Source organism: Notolepis coatsorum, assembly GCF_963971535.1.
Source record: "Notolepis coatsorum genome assembly, chromosome: 3".
Taxonomy (NCBI): Eukaryota; Metazoa; Chordata; class Actinopteri; order Aulopiformes; family Paralepididae; genus Notolepis; species Notolepis coatsorum.
In genome coordinates, this window is record NC_140167.1 from 21,800,157 (window position 1) to 21,819,682 (window position 19,526).

Genomic DNA, 19,526 nt, shown 5'->3' on the forward strand with positions numbered 1-19,526 from the left:
GAGGATAGGTGTGAGATTATGTGCAAAATAAATCATCAATCAAACCAATTTTTTTTGGTGAAGTGCCCCTTTAAACCTCAATGAATGGTGACGTTATCAAAGCAATTCACATCAGAGAGGCTGCATTCATTCTCTCTCGCTCAGTTGCAACATTGACCCACAAGCCAAGGCGAACTGGTGAGCCCACTTATGTGTGTGTGTGTGCCATGAATATACACAACATCGCATGTCATCCATAAAATTAAAGAAACCATGACCATGAATGAGCACTGAATCAACATGCGTATGACCCCAATGTGCTCTTACAATGAATGGGTTATTCTCGAGGTAGCCTGACTAAAATATGGGTAAGCATTTGGTTTCCAGTACAAATTACAATGTGATATCACATGTTTTTATGTTGTTTATCTTGTAATACAATTGTCATGGTGCTGTCTCCTTCAAAGTTGTCTATTTCTTCTCCTTTTTTAATACTGCTGCAAGGAAACATTTTGTATTAACTTAAAGGTGCTATAGTATAGATAGCATTCAGCCACTAGAGCACCAGCATGTCAATTATCCAATCGGGTGGATTCCACGTGGGGAAATGGGAAGTAGTGAGGGAATACATGAAAACAACAACATTCATTTTGGAAGTGATACATTCATTAATCAATAATTTTTCGTGGGGGAAAGCAATAATTTTTATTCCGCACCTTTCTAAAACTCCACCCTGAACAACTTATTAATTTTTTTTTATTATTATTACTGTGGATTACAATGGTATAGTAAACATCCATGACAGTAATATGCCTCCATATTGGGTATACGTCCCAAACCTATACTTTCATATATCACAAAGAGACACTGTGTGATTCGGAACATAATTATAGACGACATGTGTCAAAATAATGTTTTGTGTGCAAGTGTGGCCTTTAGATCAGGTCACTGGCCTTGTGTGTCCCGCCCATGGGCTCCACAGGACAGTGTGTACTAGACCTATTTTCAATTGCTTCCCCTCTGTGTGCACATGCACTCTGCCAGATTCCTCTAGTGCTTGATAACACCATCTAACACATGCACTCTCTCTCTGTCTGTCTGTCTGTCTGTCTGTCTGTCTGTCTGTCTGTCTGTCTGTCTGTCTGTCTGTCTGTCTGTCTGTCTGTCTGTCTGTCTGTCTGTCTGTCTGTCTGTCTGTCTGTCTGTCTGTGTGTCTGTCTGTGTGTGTCTGTGTGTGTGTGCAGTGATGAACATGATATGGTTATGGAGGCAAAGAGCATCATCTTTATCCCAAATACTCGTCTGTAATCACCTCGTTTGACCAATTAAAACAGTGGTTCAGTTTTGATGACTGAGGGCCAATTTAGGGACCTGACATAGGCTTGAGGGCCACCACAATGAACACTTTAACTAAGGTCAAACTTTCGATCTCACAGAAATGGCAATCGCTGAAATTGCTAACTGAAATAGCTAACGTACCTGCAATGCTGATGTAACCCAACTACCATGCAACCAGTAGCCTACAGTAGCAAGCATTCAACAAGTCGTCAGCTTAGCCCAGGGGGCAGAGTTTTACACTTTTTAAACGCAAAGTACTGTGTGATGTTGTCTGTGTACACATAATTTAGTTTGACAGAGTCAATGAGTTTGAATATGTCCCCAGTGATGTCATTGGAAGACACTGGAACCTTGAGTTGTTAATTACAGCCCGATGAAATGATATAGATGAAAAAATAGCAATAGGGATTGCTTTTTTCCCCCATCTACACAATTGCATTAATCTGTAATTAACACAACACAAGGATTCAGTGTCTTCTGATGACATTACTGGAGGACATACTGTACTCAAACACATTCATTTTCAATAACTCAAAATATGTAAATATAATGCATGCATTTTCACCTTAACAGCTCATTGCAGGCCACCAGAAATGTTTCCGAGGGCCGCCATAGGATCGGGGGCCACACTTGAATTAGGAGAGGGAGCTCTTTTTGGTTGACTCTGCTATCTAAGGTAACGTGTCCACTGATAGCATGTTTTTCAGTGCTGGCTTCCTTTTGTCAGTTGTTTCAATGGAAACAGACGTGCTATTGCACTTTCCCGAATATTTCTACTTTTAGCAAAAGAGCTCTGGGATATGGAAAGGCACATATCAGGAAGTGGTTATGGAATATTTCAAAAGCATTGAATATCCTTCATAGCAGGGTCATGACCGAGCAAGAAGGAGACTGATCAAAGACGCCTATCCAAGCTGGATGACCGAGCAAGAAGGAGACTGATCAAAGACGCCTATCCAAGCTGGATGACCGAGCAAGAAGGAGACTGATCAAAGACGCCTATCCAAGCTGGATGACCGAGCAAGAAGGAGACTGATCAGAGACGCCACCAAGACGCCACCGACAACTATGAAGGCGCTACAGGACTTCATGGCTCAGACTGGTCCATATGTGTCAACAAAACAGAAAGCTGTTCACAATTTTGGCCTGTATGGTAGGGTGGCAAAAAGGAAGCCACTACTTAACACAGTCCACATGTGGCAAAGTGTTGTCTAACCTGTTGGTCTAAATGCAAAATGTTACATTTGGCGAAAACCTAATACAGCACAAATGCAGAGTGCTTTTCATCAGCAGGGACTTTTCATCAGACACTTATAGAAGGGAAAAAGGATGATGCAAAATACAGAATCATTCTTGAGGAAAACCTTGCGCCCTCTGCAAGGAAGTGGAAATTGGGGAGGAGGTTCACCTTTCAACATGACAATGACTCAAAGCACAAAGCTAAAGCAACAGGGGAGTGGCTAAAAACAACAACACGGTGAATGTCCTTGAGAGGCTTCATTAACTCAATGGACGCCATACCTGAGTAAAGTCGGCTTAACTCGCAGACGCTTGAGCGCCAAACCCGAGAAAAGTCAGGTTTTCATCGTTATTTCTTTTATTCGATATTTCCATTCATTATCCATCCAGGGAGCCTGGTGTTATCATAGGGAATGAGTCTGAGATCGCAAAAGTGCAATTCCGGCCACATCCTACCAGGCGGCGGTATCGAGCACCCTTTGAAACCGTGTGTCTTGGGCTGTGCGTCGATTATATGGGTCCGGGACGGCAATTTTTCTCCGAGCAAGACGAGCGGTTATAACGCTCGGATTGAGAAGAATCAAATACTCCCGATCCATGTTGTGTTGGCGACACGATGGACATCAATACTTGGAATGGCGATCAGATAATTGGAATATTCTTTTTGGGGTACATCCTAGTAAAGGTAAGGGCTATATGATATCAATCTTGCGTTGATCCAAGAATGTCTTCATTGCGATCCGAGCGTATGTGTGTAACGTTAGTCCATAACGTATTCCGCATCAAAGCATAAAAAAACGACCCCCACCCTTTCATGCATTCATGATGGAACATAATACCTATCATAAGCATTTGATTTTTTAATTGTAGTGTGTGTAGGGACGAAACGCCAATGCATTTAGTGTAATACACGTTGCGGGCTATTACCAGCCTCCCAGGAATTACCCTAGACCTCTCTAAAACACCGCCACATATTCCTACACTTTAGAGGGCTGGCCTTTTATCCACACATCACGCATATCGCTCCGGCGCTGATTGAGTTAAGAGACTGATCTAGAGCCATCAACAGTCCCCATGCTATCTGACTGAGCTAGAGCCATCAACAGTCCCCATGCTATCTGACTGAGCTAGAGCCATCAACAGTCCCCATGCTATCTGACTGAGCTAGAGCCATCAACAGTCCCCATGCTATCTGACTGAGCTAGAGCCGTCAACAGTCCCCATGCTATCTGACTGAGCTAGAGCCATCAACACTCCCCATGCTATCTGACTGAGCTAGAGCCATCAACACTCCCCATGCTGACTGCTCTCTCTCTCTGTCTCTCTCTTGTTTAGTTCACACATTTCAACTTGCACAACATACCCTACACTCACACACTCACCAACACCACTGATTCCACTGACACACATGCATACAACTTATGTATGTAGTTCATTTCATTAGGCTACTTCTGTAAAACAGGATTGTAACACAATGGGGGACAAGGCGAAAGGAAGAGAGAGAGATAGATAGATAGAGAGAGAGAGAGAGAGATAGAGAGAGAGAGAGAGAGATAGAGAAAGAGAGAGAGCACACTGGGTGCTGGCAGCTGCCTTTATACTTTTTTATTCGGTGCGAGAGGTCCCGGGTTCAAATCCCGGATGAGTCCCCATGTTGTTACAAAGGAGGTGCACATAATGTCCTCATGCTATAGTTGGTAATAAATATGTCCCCCCAATTTATGAAGGATGTATGGCATGTACACATACGTCATCTCTTGTGGCCTTTTCAGGATGTGTGCGAGTCACTTTCATGCAGTTTGTGGTTTTCATTGAGATTGGTGTGCTTTTAGCATACAAAAGTAGTTTCCTATAGAAAACACTAGTGTTTACGTTAGGTAGACCACAATTCAAAAATGAAACTCTGACTGCAGAATTCTGCAAATCATGTTGTGATTTCTCAAAACGCAACTAAGTAACACTAGCTGGCTACTGGAAACGAGATGCGTGCTGGTGGATGAGGCTCAGCCAAGTGTATGGCCTATGCCTGGCCATGCTCGTAAAACAACTGGGGTGTTGATCACATTGGCTGAGGCTCAGCCATTGCACTTTGGTTGTGCTGACCCCTTTGTGTTGATGAAACAGAAGGACTACATGAAAGTCAATGAAGAATGCTGGAAATGAATCCCCCAAAATACTTCCTATTGTCTGATTATTCCCACACGCTTATCCTTGTGCCTCTGTAGCATTTTGGCCCTCTAGCTTGCGAGATATTGCTCAGATTCACACACAAACACACACAGACACTACCGAATGCATAATGTCCTCAGATAGGCTCCACAAGTAATAATTAAATGAACTACATAAAATAAATTGTATGCATGTTTGTCAGTGGAATCAGTGGTGTTGGTGAGTGTGTGAGTGTATGTTGTGCAGGTTGAAAGGTGTGAACTAAACAATAACCAAACTAATGAGGTGTGTAGATGAGGGGGAGAGCACTGAGTGCTGCCAACAGCCTTTATGCTGGAGTATACACCCAGCTCCAGGTATAATGCCCTCAGCGCAGGGTATCTGCACAATTCCCATGACAGAAATGTGTTTAATTCATGAAGATAAATGGGATGTGCCTGCCAATTGTTTTGGATGCCAACAACCAAGCTACATTCACCACCAACACACAGGAGCTTTGTCATATCTTCTCTGATAACAGAAGTGGATAAATGTTAGCATGGTGCTAGCCACTATTAGCATTGCTAGCATCAGGGACTGTTTGATAAGTCAATATTTAAACTACACATGTCATCTTGTACAAAGGCTTTCACAAACCATACAATACAAGGAATGCTCAGCATTGCATTCAGATGAATTCATGAAAGCGAACTGAAATATTGCATACCAAACATTGACTGACGCGATTAGCGTTGAGCTAACATTTCTCTACTTGTGTTCAAGGAGGCTATTGAAGGATATCACTGGTTTTCATATGGTTATAACAACATGTATGTTACAGTATGTAAACATCTATATAGACTGGAGTTTAAATGTGTTAAACTCTAAGACAGACATTTCTCTGTAGCAGGGCCTGTGGGGGACGAGATAGGAGCCAAGGTCATCCACAGAGTCAGGGAGACGTCAACATTCAGTAGAGATAGCCGAGAGTGCTAGTAATGAAACGTGTATATATGGGTCAGAAGGGCAGGAGGGGGAGGGGAAAATACCACGCGGTAGAGAGATAGCTACAGGCTAACAGACAGGCTTCGGCTAACAAGACAGGCAGCAGAACCACCAAAGCGATCGACAGAGATAGAATCTACTAATCTAGTATATTATACCATCAAATACTTTCATTTTGTACGAGATGCTATGTTTATGGAAATTATTCTGTTATTAGGAGAGATCGAAACCGAAAAGGCGGAGGAGTCTGTATGTATGTCAAATCGGACATTTGTTTTAATTTCAGATCAGATTTATCCCATGATAATGTTGAGGCTTTGTGGTTAGATATTTTATTATGCAAGTGTAACCCTTTCTTGTTGATAAATGCTACAGACCACCTGCACAGAATAATTATTATGAATTGATTGAGGAGGTTTGTACCAAATGTCCCGACTTTACGGAATCAGAAGTTATTATCATGGGAGATTTTAATACGGACATGTTAACACATCCGGTGCCGTTAACGTAGAACTACGTTTCTGCCGCCCGATCGTTGAGTGCCGGAAACGTAGATCTAAGTTTTTCTCATGGTATTTATTTTATTCGCTATTGCCATTCATAATTCAGCGGGGCACCTTGTGCATGATGTACTGAATGTGTCTGAGCTGGCAGACGGTCTTATACCGCCCTCTAACGCCTTCGGCCATTATTGCACCCCATTAGAAACGGGTTCGTTTATTTTCTCTACCAAGCTGCGGCGCGGGGCGGGTCCTAAACACTCCGGCAAAACACACGCTTGTAGGGATGGTTTTGACTACTGACCCCGCCTGCCCGTTGAAGTGCAATGCCCAACAACATCGGAGATAGGATCGCTGTGGATAACTGGAATGGCGATCAGATATTTGGATTCTTTTTTTTGCATTACATCAGAGACCAGGTAAGGACATTATATATGAAAGCTTGCGTTGATCTGATATTTATTTCTACCCCGATCGACGCTGCTCTGTGTCTGTATGTGTGGCTGTTTGCCGTTGGGTTGCAGGAGGAGGGGGGGGGGGGGGGGGGGGGGGTGCGCCGGTCTAAACAACATTGCATACGTGCACGAGGAAGGATAATAATTATGATCTAGCGTTGATTTCAGGAAGATCCGATAAGCAGGCGAAAAATGACAACGTGTTTATTGAATTACACAAAACCGCAGTTTGTGTCTTTTCCCTAGAATGACTCAGAAGCACCCAAAATATATTCATATTCAAAACGGTATAAAACGGAAATGTACGGATGAAAAAATTATCTGTTTGATGTGTGTGATGACTGGGGTGATGGCGGCTGCTGCGTCTCTGAGGAATTTGGAGGGGATGTTGTCATGGCCAGTGGCCTTGTTAGGTTGGAGGGCGCTCAGTTTTTTGAGTACCTCATCGGTTGTTACCATTTCTAGTTTGAAGTCGTCTTTGCGGACCCCTAGGTTTTTGTAGTATTCTACTATGCGTTCTACCCCATAATGCCCTGAGTGGGAGGGTATTTGTTTACCAGAGTTGTGGCTATGTTTGTGAAGAAGATGTTTAAGTAATTGGCTACATCCAGCTTGTCTGTGATGAGCATGTTGTCCGTCTTTATGTTTATGTTTGAGAATCTGGTTTTAAGTTTTTTACTGCAGCCTAGTTGATTATTGAGTAATTTCCAAAGTTCACGTGGTTTGTTTTTGTTTTCCTCAGTTTTGTCATTGATGACATTTTTTTTTACGGTTTTGATCATGGTGTTTATGTCATTTATTAGTCTGTTTCTTTGAATTTTTTGTTCAACCACGTGGGCTTGGAGTTCACTGTTTGAGCTTTTGGAAAGCTTTGTCTGACTTTTATGAAGTTCCGAGCATTTTTTGTCTCTGGTTTTCATAGCGGCCAGTATTTCAGTGTGCATCCATGGCTCAGCGCAATTTTTAACCCTGGTGGTTCTTAGGGAATGGTATTACTTGATTTGCAGAACGCATTTGATACCGTTGACCATACAATACTGCTGATGAAGCTAAAAGCAATTGGCTTTAACAGTAATGCAATCAGCTGGGTGAGGTCTTACCTTACAGGGAGAAAGCAAATGGTCGATGTTGGTGGAACACTCTCCGAGCCAAGGGCCACTACAGGCAGTGTGCTTGGCCCTCTGTTTTTCTTACTGTATATTAATTACCTCAAATCAGCTTGTTCCACACATTTATTTTTGTATGCCGATGACTCAGCACTCCTGGTGTCCATAAAGACAAGGTAGTTGTGGAAGAGATTTTGAGCAGGGAGTTGGGTAGAGTGAGCATTTGGCTATCAGACAATAAATGATCCCTCCACGTAGGAAAAACAGAATCAATCCTCTTTGGCTCCAAAATAAAGCTAAAAATACTTTCAGCCTTGGAAGTGAAGGTAGGGGATTTTATCATTATGGCAAACGATTGTGTGAATTACTTAGGCTGGGACAAGTCTTTCTCAGGGGAGAATATGGCATTAACACTTTGATTGCCACTCAAGAGTTTTCTCGGATTTATAATAGTTACGCTGAAAGCCACTCACGAGATTTCTCTGATTTTTTTGCGATCTGAAATCATATTGCATCACGCGAGCCTACTCTAGCCTACCCAAGAGCCGCCGGCGATCAGATGTGGAAAAAAGTGCCCCCTATCGTCTCCCAGATGACATCAGGGATTTTGGAATGGACTCAATGAAAATGGATGGGGGAAAAAATCCTGTACTCCACATTTTCCAGTCCACTGATGCAGCCGGGGTTACCAGAGTTCATTATGGATCCTCTGAGCGCCACGGATCATGAGTTCTACTGTATACACGTTAGATCTATACACTTATCGATTTTTTCGAATGGTGATCAGGAATTGGAATATACCAGTTGGATACCATCTGAAGTCAGGTAAGGAATCTATGTTATCAGTTTTAGGATAATCAGACTCGTTTTGATGAAGATATAAGCTGTTTTGTGAAATGTGCTCTATCGGTTTCACTGTAAAATCCATGAGGAAATGAAAACGGCTATTATCAGCGCGCGGCTCGAATGGGCGTGCGTGTACGTATAATATTGATCATCTAGCGTTTATTTGAAAACTATTCATAAATAGGCCGACAAATATCAACGTTCTGGAATATTCCAGTAAAAGACGATTATCACAGAATGGCCCAGAATGGGCTGTTTTTTACCTCAAAACGGGTGCTTTTCAAAATGAAGTGATAAAAAACCAATCTGCCTTGACAGCACTGACTGGAAAATGATTCTTTGATAAGCGACGGGCAGATTAGACACATAGCCATAATTTAAAACATAGATTAGGCGATATTAACGTTAACATTGAAGTGGATGGTGGCATTCAAGCACTAAGTCGTGCGCCCCCTGGTGGCACTGAAAGTGTTAAAGGCTCTGACCAAAATAAACCAAAAAAACTAATTCTTAGCAAGAAAATCATATCTGCTCAATTCAAACACACTGAAGACATTAGCAGATGCCTTAGAGAAGTGCCACTTTGACTACGCATGTACATCCTAGTATAGTTGCTCACCAAAAATAATAAAGCATAGATTACAGACATCTCAAAATAAGTTAGTTAGTTGCTTAATCTTCACCCCATACACATCTCAATGACTCACACTTTGATGTCTGAACTGGTTACCAGTGGAAAAGAGAGTGGCTCAGATCAAATGTATCTATGTTCCAGTTTTATGTACTGTAGAGCTTCAATACACTCTGTACCGATCACAAATACCACCAACCTGGTTGTGTGGCAATAAATTAATCTTGTATCTTGTACTGTATCTTGTATTTGGAGACTCCAAGTGGCCATTTTGGAAAAACGCATAGACTTCTATTATAAAAAGTTGTGTAAAACACTCATTTTCTGTGGTATTGTTATCAACTTTGGACCTGTACTAGATACTGTAAGAGGCCTCTGTTTGCAAGATAATTCAAATACATTTTGATTTTTCTTTTATTTAAAACTTAACTTAACTTCAAAAAGCACTCAATAGTGCTCTAGGCTCTAGCTCCGTCAATCATTTGGCAATCTTGAAAATGATTGGACAGGTTGTAGCCAATGATTGTGGCTTTCCAATGATACCCCAGGTGGGGATATGCAAATCAGTGATCTAGGTGAAAAGTCACGAGCGAAAACAGGAAAAGAAAAAAACGCAGAATGCATTGAAGTCAATGAGGAAATTGTTTATAGGTTTTCTCCCCAGTTTACCAAAATCGCTCCTCATCACTCATTTCTGAATGGATTTTTATGAAATGTGGACATGTACTACATAAGACATAAGTGTATGTGCGTGTGCTAACTTCGCTAGCGTTATCGGCCCGTCAATATAACGTTATCCGTCTCAGTAACATTAGCTGCCTCGCCGGATTCCTCTTTCTCCTCGTCTCTCTTTCGCTCAAAATAAAAATGAATGGGCTTCAATTTTTTGCGTAATCTGATTCTGAATGTATAACTTGCCTGTACCGTGACTTGCATTTCCAGCGCATGAAACCAGTGGCGTCACCGCAGGAAACTCTACTGTGATTGGAACGTTTATGCGGCTTGTGGAACTTGTAGTTTTTGAACGATTAGCAGCGGAGTGAAAAAAGAACTAGCCTACTGAGGTTGTAATTAGCACACATATTTTTAGGGGCAAATGCGAGTGAAATGCTCGCACTGTAGAGCATTTATATAATTATTCCCCTGTTTGTGTTTCCCCTTAAAAAAAATTCAGCAGCGGTGCTGTGCCTCTAGGGGGGTCCGGGGACATGCCAGTTGACACTTTGAGAGCAAAATAAAGAGGCTAGATCTATGATGAACTTTGTGCTCAAAACACAAAATCGACTAGACTGCAGTGCTTTCTCCCTGCAGCCTTTTCCTCAGATCAGTCTTTTACATTAAGCGCCCCCACAGCCCAAATGAAACGATAAAAAAAAAAATATATATATATATTTTTTTTTAATATATATTTTTTAATAGTCTAGTTCATAGCAGCGGCGGTCCTAATTCAGCAGCGGCGCAGCGCCGCTTCTGAATGCATATAGGGGGAACACTGCATTAGGTCCATTTTCGAGGGCATTTTGCCCCAAGCCCCCGTTAATTTCGAACCTGACTAAGACACAATGCATGGACTTCACGGAAGGGCAGATAAAGGCTGATAAACACCAAAAACACAGTTTTCTAACACTATGATAAAGCTCCTATTTGGATGTCAGAGGGGGGTGGCAGCTAGCTAGCTAGCTAGCTAGCTAGCTAGCTAGCAAGCTAATTTAATGTTAGCTGCTGAATTCATCATTCATAAGCTATACTATATAAGATAAAGGTTTTAGTTAAGATAGATTTCATAGTTTTGCTCCTACTCATTCACCTTGCTAATCTAATTGCCTTACTGGCCACTTATGCCAGTCTTGTTTAACACTTGGAAGTTGTAGGGCACAATGTATAAATAAAGTTGGAAACACTTTGATTTAATCAAATTTAGTTTTTTTGTCTGACTATGCAGAGCAACAAAACATTAAATGTAAACAGGGTGTAAACTAAAAAGGGGTGGGGCATACATTTGACCCACAGACCTGGATGTGTGTTGCTTTGTGGTGTTGCCTTTCCAGCCATAACTACATTGATGCAGCATTGTGGCTGAATATGCGAATATCTCTAAATGACTCTATACATGCCGAATGTGACTATGGGCCACACGTCCACTGGGACTTGACAGAAATAGACTGGGCTCAACTCTCTGGCGCTGAGAGGCACAGAGGCTTCTGTGAGGCTGATGACGGCTGCTGTTTTCCTTATGTTTACCATCATTTCTACTCACAAACAAGAGGGAAACGGGCTAGATAGCTAAGGCCCCCAGCATACAGCCAGTCAAAAGGAGATGAAGGGGGCGCGACAGGGAGAGAAGGGGGGGGGGGGGGGAGAGTGAGAGAAAGAGAGCAAGCTTGGTCTGGGTAGCCTGTTGACACCTCAGATCAGAGCAGATCCAGAGTGACGGGCTGCTGATTAGTCAACTCATAGCCCCCACCATACACACGCACACGCACACGCACACACACACACACACACACACACACACACACACACACACACACACACACACACACACACACTCTACGCCTAGTTAACATCATAATTTCATGAAGCCATTATATGATTTTCAGACAAAATGCATAAACATATACAGTACAACTCTATACAAGCAACACGAGACAGAATCACTGTCACTCCATATAGAGTGATAAAAGACTGCACACAAAGTCTGTGTTTGTGCATGCGTGCACCTATATATAATGTTTGAGTGTGCACTCACTGTGCACATTGGCAGAGTGACCATATGTATACAGTGGGCAGATGGAATCTAACCATATATTTGAGACTTGCATGTGCATTAACGTCTGTTTGTGTCTGCGGGATGCATGATGACTTTAAACGCATCACTATTTACTCAGAGGAATGTAGGTGTAGTCTACTATCTTATGACCTGTTTGTGAGTGAATCATGCGAGGCAGCAGAAGGATGAGGATTAATTACCTTGAGGAGATAGACAGGGATGTTGCTGAAGTCGACAGGAAGTTTGAGCAGGAAGCGAGCTGAGAACTCCCCTGTCTGGAATAAGAACAGGCAGGGAGAGAGAGAGAGAGAGCGCGAGAGCGAGAAAGAGGGCATTACAACATGTACCTGTTATCTCCTCACCAAAAAGTAAATATACATATTGGGTGGCAGGATGGCCTGATGGATAGAGATATATCTCATGTAACTGAAAGGTCACAGGTTCAATCCCCTGCAAGAGCGAGACATTGAACCGCCTACATGTTCCGGGGACACTGCAAGTGGATGATCTGAATTGAATTATTAATCAAATTAGTAGTTGCCAGTGCTTCATAATTGTATTACTGTAAATGTCACAATGTCGTAATTACACAACTTAACGTTAGCAAACTCAGGGAATCATAATACCGGTAACTAGGGCTGACCCCTATTAGTCGTTTAGTTGACTAATCGGTCGAAAGGAGCCGTAGTCGACTGCCAACCTCTTAGTCGAATACAAAAAATTAAAAAAATTTAAATACAATTATAAAAATATATATATATTTTTTTATCATTCTTTCCAAAAGAAAAGAGGCCTAGAAGCGTTAAAATCTTACTTCATTTTTTCTTGTACATGTGTACAAGTGTGTTTCAAAATGCATTGGTTTAGAAATTGCTGTGTTATATGCAAAGTCATTTATTATATGAAGGTGAAAGGGAACTTCTGGAAAGAGAATTGCAAGTAGGTCAAGTTTTCAGGGGGGACCCTGATGTAAACAAGACGAAAGTCTTTCTCTGGTCTGCATCCCCTTAACAATTGTATGTATTGAGCTGTACTGTACCGTACCCATTCTGCAATCTGTTAAAGTTTTCAATCAATCAAATCAATCAGTTTGTAGTCTGTAGTTATTCAGTCCTATCGTTAGTCATTATCATTTTGGTGCCAATGATTATATATTGGCATTATAGGAAACGTCAGTATGCGACTATGGCAAGTACTCCACTTCCTCTATTAGTGTCAAAGTACAAAAAGCACATTGCCACTTCGAAGGGGTTTTCTGTTGGACCTCAAACCACGCAACCATGCCACATCCTTTGAACACCCACAGAACTTAATCTTTGGCGGAAAGCTGGGCCTGGTAGAACTTGCTCCTGAAAGCCAGCCTAATTGCACAATTCATGTTTTGTAAAAACGCAATACTTCATTCCAACTGTAAGGTGCATCTTCAGGGCACAGGCACAACAGGAGTTGCACAATAGGAGTAATGAAGATGGAGCACACGACACAACGAAACTTCTAAGATGTGAGGCCGATAGTTTCCGGAGAACAAATTGGAAATTGCCCATAATGTCATTATTATGATCATAAACAGTCAAGTCGATACCACCGAGGTGGGGAGGTTGTTGGCTTTGGAGGCCACTTCTAGTAGTAGTAGAGGTAAAAAAAAAAAAAAAAATCCATATAGCAATATATGCCGATATTTAGTGTGTCGATATTATATCGATACACTGACACCAAGTATTGATGTTTTTATACATATAAAAAAAATCTTGACATTCCCATTTTGCTGCAATACAAATGAAACGTCATCTTATTAGATAAAACAGATGATGTATATATTATATTGTATATTTGTATTGCAGATGTTTTCCGTTGGGGACAAAATTTGCAGTTGAAAAAAGGTAAAACAATTGCAATATATCGTGATATTACAATATTGTGACTCTAGTATCGTGACAATATCGTATCGCGGGGCATCTGTTGATCCCCACCCCTAGTAGTCAAGTGGTAAATATTGCCTATGTGCCCCCGAGCAAAGGCACCAAACCACTATCATGTATACAGTATGTTTACCGAACGGCTCAGAAGAGACTAGCATTGTCAACTTGCTGACATTAAACACTGTGATACAATACAACTGCAATACAGTTACACAATAGTTGGTGGCAATATATGTCAGTGTGGTTGTATTTATGAAAATAACCCATACATAATAAACAGGAACAGCAGAGAGGAGAAATGGCTCTAATCTAGGAGGTAATCAAGAGCTGCTCAATAGCAGACTGAGGAATAGAATGTTCAAGCCTTTATATCTCAATGGGCTTTATTTAAGCTTTATTTATTTAACAGGAAAATGCGCCATGATCCCTGATCCCCCTGTCCCCCTGGCTACTGGTAACTGTGTCCATGAGGTGTGGTTTCCAATGGAGCAACTCTAGGAGTTTTCTCTTGATGACATGGCTTTCTTGTGACTACTGTAGCTGGATGACACATTCATGTTTGTTAAAATCCAGATGCAGGTGGAACATGTGAAATCAGATTTTTGGGTGGGTTAATTGTCCCTTGGAGGGATTTTCCAACAGAGGCCCAATGGTTTTGATCGCTTAAAAGATCCCCTCCACTCAAAAATGTGTATTTTGTTATGGTTAGCTCCTCTTGGAGGCATGACATTTGACTATACAGATTGTTATTCATGCAGAACTTGTCACCAGAGCGCCTTTTTCACATTCTTCTCCTGGAGAGGGAGAGCTGCTCTGCACTTCCGTGAAATCTGAGTTGCATGTGTTATGTCCCTAGTAGGTGGAACCTCTCACGGGTCCAGTATAACTTGACACCTTTAGCGTCAGCAAACAGAGAAAGCTGAGTAGGTATTGACATGTCTTGAATATAAGGCCTCGGTCGGGAGTGTGTAAGCACAGCAGAACCCCGCTCCGCTTCAGACAGATAGAGCACAGCATATGTAAAGCTGTAAAAGCCTGATCAAGCTCAATAGCTGTACATGCCAATGTTGTGATGTTTTCACACGTGGGGTAAGGGAAAGGTGGGCTATATGCGTCATCGGTTCAGGAGAAGACGCGTAGCGCTTGTAAAGATGGTGACGCGTCTTCAGAATTGCGCACTCTGGGAGCTGGTATCAGAAAGTATCGTCTTCAGGCTGCCAGAACGCAGTTCCGTGTGGCAGAACGGTGCAAACGATCAAATACTTTGCCTAAAACGACCAAAATCGTTTTAGTCTGGACATGGCCTAAGCTGCCAACTTAGAAATCCTGGTAAATATCAATGGGTGTTTGTTTCCATAGTCTTAGATCTTTGCATTCTCAATGATGGTAAATGTGTAGCGATGCTGCTAAGCCATTCTCAGTCGTTTAAAAAAAAGATTTTATCCACTTTTTCTCCTGTTTTTCTCAGATTTTTCCCATCCCAATTTCGTCGTTATGCCAATTCCCCCCTCCCCTTCCTGGCTGTTGCATTGGTCGTCTAGGTCCTGAAGTCTATCAGATGCTTCCTCCGTCACATAGGAGACAGCCAGCAACCTCTTTTCACCTGCCAGCGTGGACTCTCATTGGTGAAGTGTAACGCGTGGGAGATCACACTACCTTCAACATATCCCTTCTTTGCTGTGCAGGCGCCCTGACCGACCTGTAGGAGTCGCTGTTTACAATGACCAGAATACCACCCCACCGGCTTCCCTCCCACTGACTCTGCCAATTGAGCCAGTATGACGGACGGCCAAGCCGGAGGCAACGCTGACAGCCGGATTCGATACCGGTGTCTCTTGCGTTGGTGACGAGCGCTTAGACCGCTGCACCACCCAGCCGCTCATTCTCAGTAGTTTATTGAAATATTTGGTGGGAAAAAAACATATTTATACAAATATTCAATATAAACCATTTTTAAGGGTTTCATCTGGAGGGGATCTTTAACACATTGGGCGCCAGCCATTAGCCTGGTCCTTGTGGCTAACGTGCCACGTTTCCATAACATATTTTCACTGTGCGTCACTATGTTTGGAGAGCTATATCTATATTCTATATTATAGCTATGGAGACAATACTATAGTCATTTGACAGTGACTTTCTTCTGTCGAACATGCAAAAAAATAGATAATTTTTCATGTATATGTTCGCACGTTATCCCGTGGTGAATATAAGTATAGTTTAGGAGTGATCCGGGATAATTCATGAAAAGCTGAGTTATAGGGCGCTACGTGTATTCTACTATAAGCGTTGGCGTTTCTTGCCTGGACACGCTACTATTTCCAAATCAAATGTATATAATAGGTATTATGTTTCATCATGAATGCGTTTTTTTATGCTTTGAAGGCCAGTAACAGCATCCGTGTTGAAAACTACAGGCGCTGATCAGCTGGATCGATATGAAAACATTGTTGGATCAAGCTGAAAATGATGTCAGATAGTCCTTACCTTTGATCGGGGGTATTCCAAAAAGAATATTCCAATTGTCTGATCGCGATTTCCAGTATTGGTGTCCATCTGGTCCCGGACATAATTTGGCACAACTTATGGATCGAGTGTGCCAGATGCGTTTCGAAGTGGACGGATGAAGCGATTTACTCTGCTCCGTCTAAATTTAGCGCCCGGAGGGATTTAACCGTAACACAGGGTAAGATATAAGGTTTCAAAGGGTGGGCGTAGGGCTGGGCGATATAACGATAACGATAAATATCGCGATATATTTTAATAATCGATATAGAAAAAAAATATATAGAAAAAAAATATATCGTTTTTTTTTATTTTTATTTTTTGTTTTTTTGTGACCTGCAACAGGGCAGTTTTAAAACCAGAGACAGTGGACAGACTTGTCTTTCTTGCCTGCAACTTAAAGTAATGGCTTTGCTTGTCCAAATGACAATACTGACCAAATTGAGATTTCTTTTTCTTTTGTCCATTTATTTTGTTTGCTTTCTAATTTAAAATACAGTTTGAAACCGTCTGTACACAGTAGGCTATGTGTGCTAGCAGAGCTAGACTCCAGTCACGAGTCACGGTTTGTCCACCAAAAAAGCGCCAAAAGATAGAAAAGAAACTAGCAGAACCAGAACTGTTCAACTCCCCTGGAGCCACAGCCAGCAGAGATATCTCGGGTCTGGCGCCCAACGCATGGCGAGTTAACCCGAGATATCTCGGGTCTGGCTCCCAACGCATGGCGAGTTAACCCGAGATATCTCGGGTCTGGCGCTGAATGTGTTAAAGAGGACATATTATGGAAAATGGATTTTGCCTAGTCATTGTATGGATTTGGCAGACTGAAATGTTATTGAGGTTCTGAGAAAAAAAAGACACAAGTAGCCTACTCCTTGCCGTTCGGCCTGGGTTTGAAGTCTTCAGATTAACTAAAAGCCTAAAACAAATCTGTTCAGAATTGCTTATCTCTCTGCAAAGTCACAATGGGGTGAATTAGCTTTAATTAATCAATCAGCTGTGCTTTTAGGAGCCAGGAGCACTGCTTAGCTAATGTACTGCCCAGTTTGTAAAAGTGTTTTACTGGCGGCTGATTGGCACAGAGGGCAAGCCGCTCGCCACTAACGCAGGATACGCTGGGTTCGAGCCCAGCTTTCTGCGTTGCTACCGGCTGGCCGGTCGTTCATACTAACATAATTGGCAAGTGTTAGAGGGTGGGAAAGCCGGTGGGTGGGGATTGGACGTTGTGGACAGCGACTCCTACAGGTCGGTTTGGTGACGCCGGTGTGATGGAAGCAGGAAGTAGCGGGGGCAGCGTGAGCCTCCCACGCGTTACTCCTCGCCACTGAGAGTTTGAGCTGCTGCGGTGAAAAGATGCAACAGGCTGCCTCCTTGTGTACCGGAGGCGGGGCACGAAATTAACTTTTTGACTCACCGGCCAGTGGCGGGTAGATGGGAAAATTCTACCCGCCAAGCATATTTCTTACCGGCCAAAAAAAAAGCATTTTTGTGTCACATATATACATTTTTTTCAGTACATTTCAAGTAGATAAGCTATTACGTTGAAGAATAGACACTTAAAGAGGCCAGAGTTAAATTTGTACTCTCTCTCTCTCTCTGAAGTGACTTCTCGCTATCTGCAAACAGCTCCACTGTCTGTGTGTATACTTAGTAGCCGTACTGTATTGTACCCATTCTGCAATCTGTTAAATAAAGTTTTCATTCATTCATTCATTCCAGATGCAGCCAGGATTCTCCGGCGCTGCAGCTGGACCCTATTGGTATACTGTGCGTTGGTCAAATCACATTCAGCATGCCCTCAGCTCGAATACGCATCGAATCAATGTTATAAGACATTGATATCAGGAGCTATCTGTAGCTACTGCTAGCCGGCTAGATAACGTTAAGACAACGCCTCAGTGAACTATTTAGTTTACTGGGACATATAGAGCTAACGTGAAGCTAACGTGAGCTAACGAGCGAACGGAGGTATTATGCACTCGACTATTGCTGGAGCATTTGTTGATATCAGCAGCTATCAGTAGCTAGCCAGCTAGATACCGTTAGACAATGCCTCATGTCATGTATTAAACTCAAAGTGAATAGTTGACTGGGTCATTGTTTAAACAGTAACGTTAGCTCACGGAGGTCCGCACTAGACTAGAGCAGACTGCCTCTGTGTTGATACGAGCAGAAGCACGGACTGGGGCGGATATGACTCGTTGCCACGTTTTTTTTCAAAATAAGAGTATCATATGAACCGAATGTTGCTAACTGCCGGAGCCATCCATATTATGACTGGAGCTGCGCTTGGGGCGGAAATGAGACCCGCACAGGATTTTCAAAATAAGAGTATCGATATGAACTACTCGCCAGGTGGCGGGCAGACCTCTCAGTGTCACTCGCCAAACCTAAAATATGCCCGCCATTGGCGGGTGGCGGGCTCTAATTTTGTGCCCTGACCGGAGGGGACACGTGATGCAAGGCTTCTGTCCTCACTACAACCGACCAGTGGGAGGCATAGTCTAGCAACGTTCAAGACAGGGGAGGGAAGAATTGGATAATACGAAATTGGGATGGGAGAAAAATAGAAAATGGGGAGAAAAAGTGGATCAAAAAATTTGTTTTACTTTTGGGTGCGGGGTAGCCAGGCAGGGAAGGAAATAATTTATTAACAATTTGGTGTGTTGCTACACCAAGCAAAATGGTTTGAATACAAGGGAGGAAAGAGGTGCTTTTTTTTTTAACAAAAAATATATTTTTTTTTTTATCCACTTTTTCTCCCATTTTTCTATATTTTCTCCCATCCCAATTTCGTATCATCCAATTCAACCATCCCCTGTCACGAACGCTGTTTCTTGCCTCCCACAAGCCGGCTGCAATGTGGACTAAGTCATACATAGCACAAGTCCCCTCCGGTACTTGAGGTAACAGCAGTCGCATCTTTTCACCGGCACAGCTCGATCTCTCAGTGGCGAGGAGTAACGCGTGGGAGGCTCACGCTGCCCCAGACACTTCCTGATTCTACTGCGCAGACGCACCAACCGACCTGTAGGAGTCGCTGTCCACAACGCCCGATCCCCACCCATCAGTTTCCCACCCCCTAATA

The 19,526-nt window shown here is 42.6% G+C and overlaps 1 protein-coding gene across 1 annotated transcript in view; it reads right to left on the bottom strand.

The window, feature by feature from the left end:
* Positions 1 to 19,526, bottom strand: part of babam2 (BRISC and BRCA1 A complex member 2) — a 179,966-nt gene that overhangs the window by 87,599 nt on the left and 72,841 nt on the right. The window contains exon 6 of the mRNA XM_084311647.1: positions 12,218 to 12,292. Coding sequence (XP_084167773.1) covers positions 12,218 to 12,292 — 75 coding nt within the window. The remainder of the gene's footprint in view (positions 1 to 12,217; positions 12,293 to 19,526) is intronic.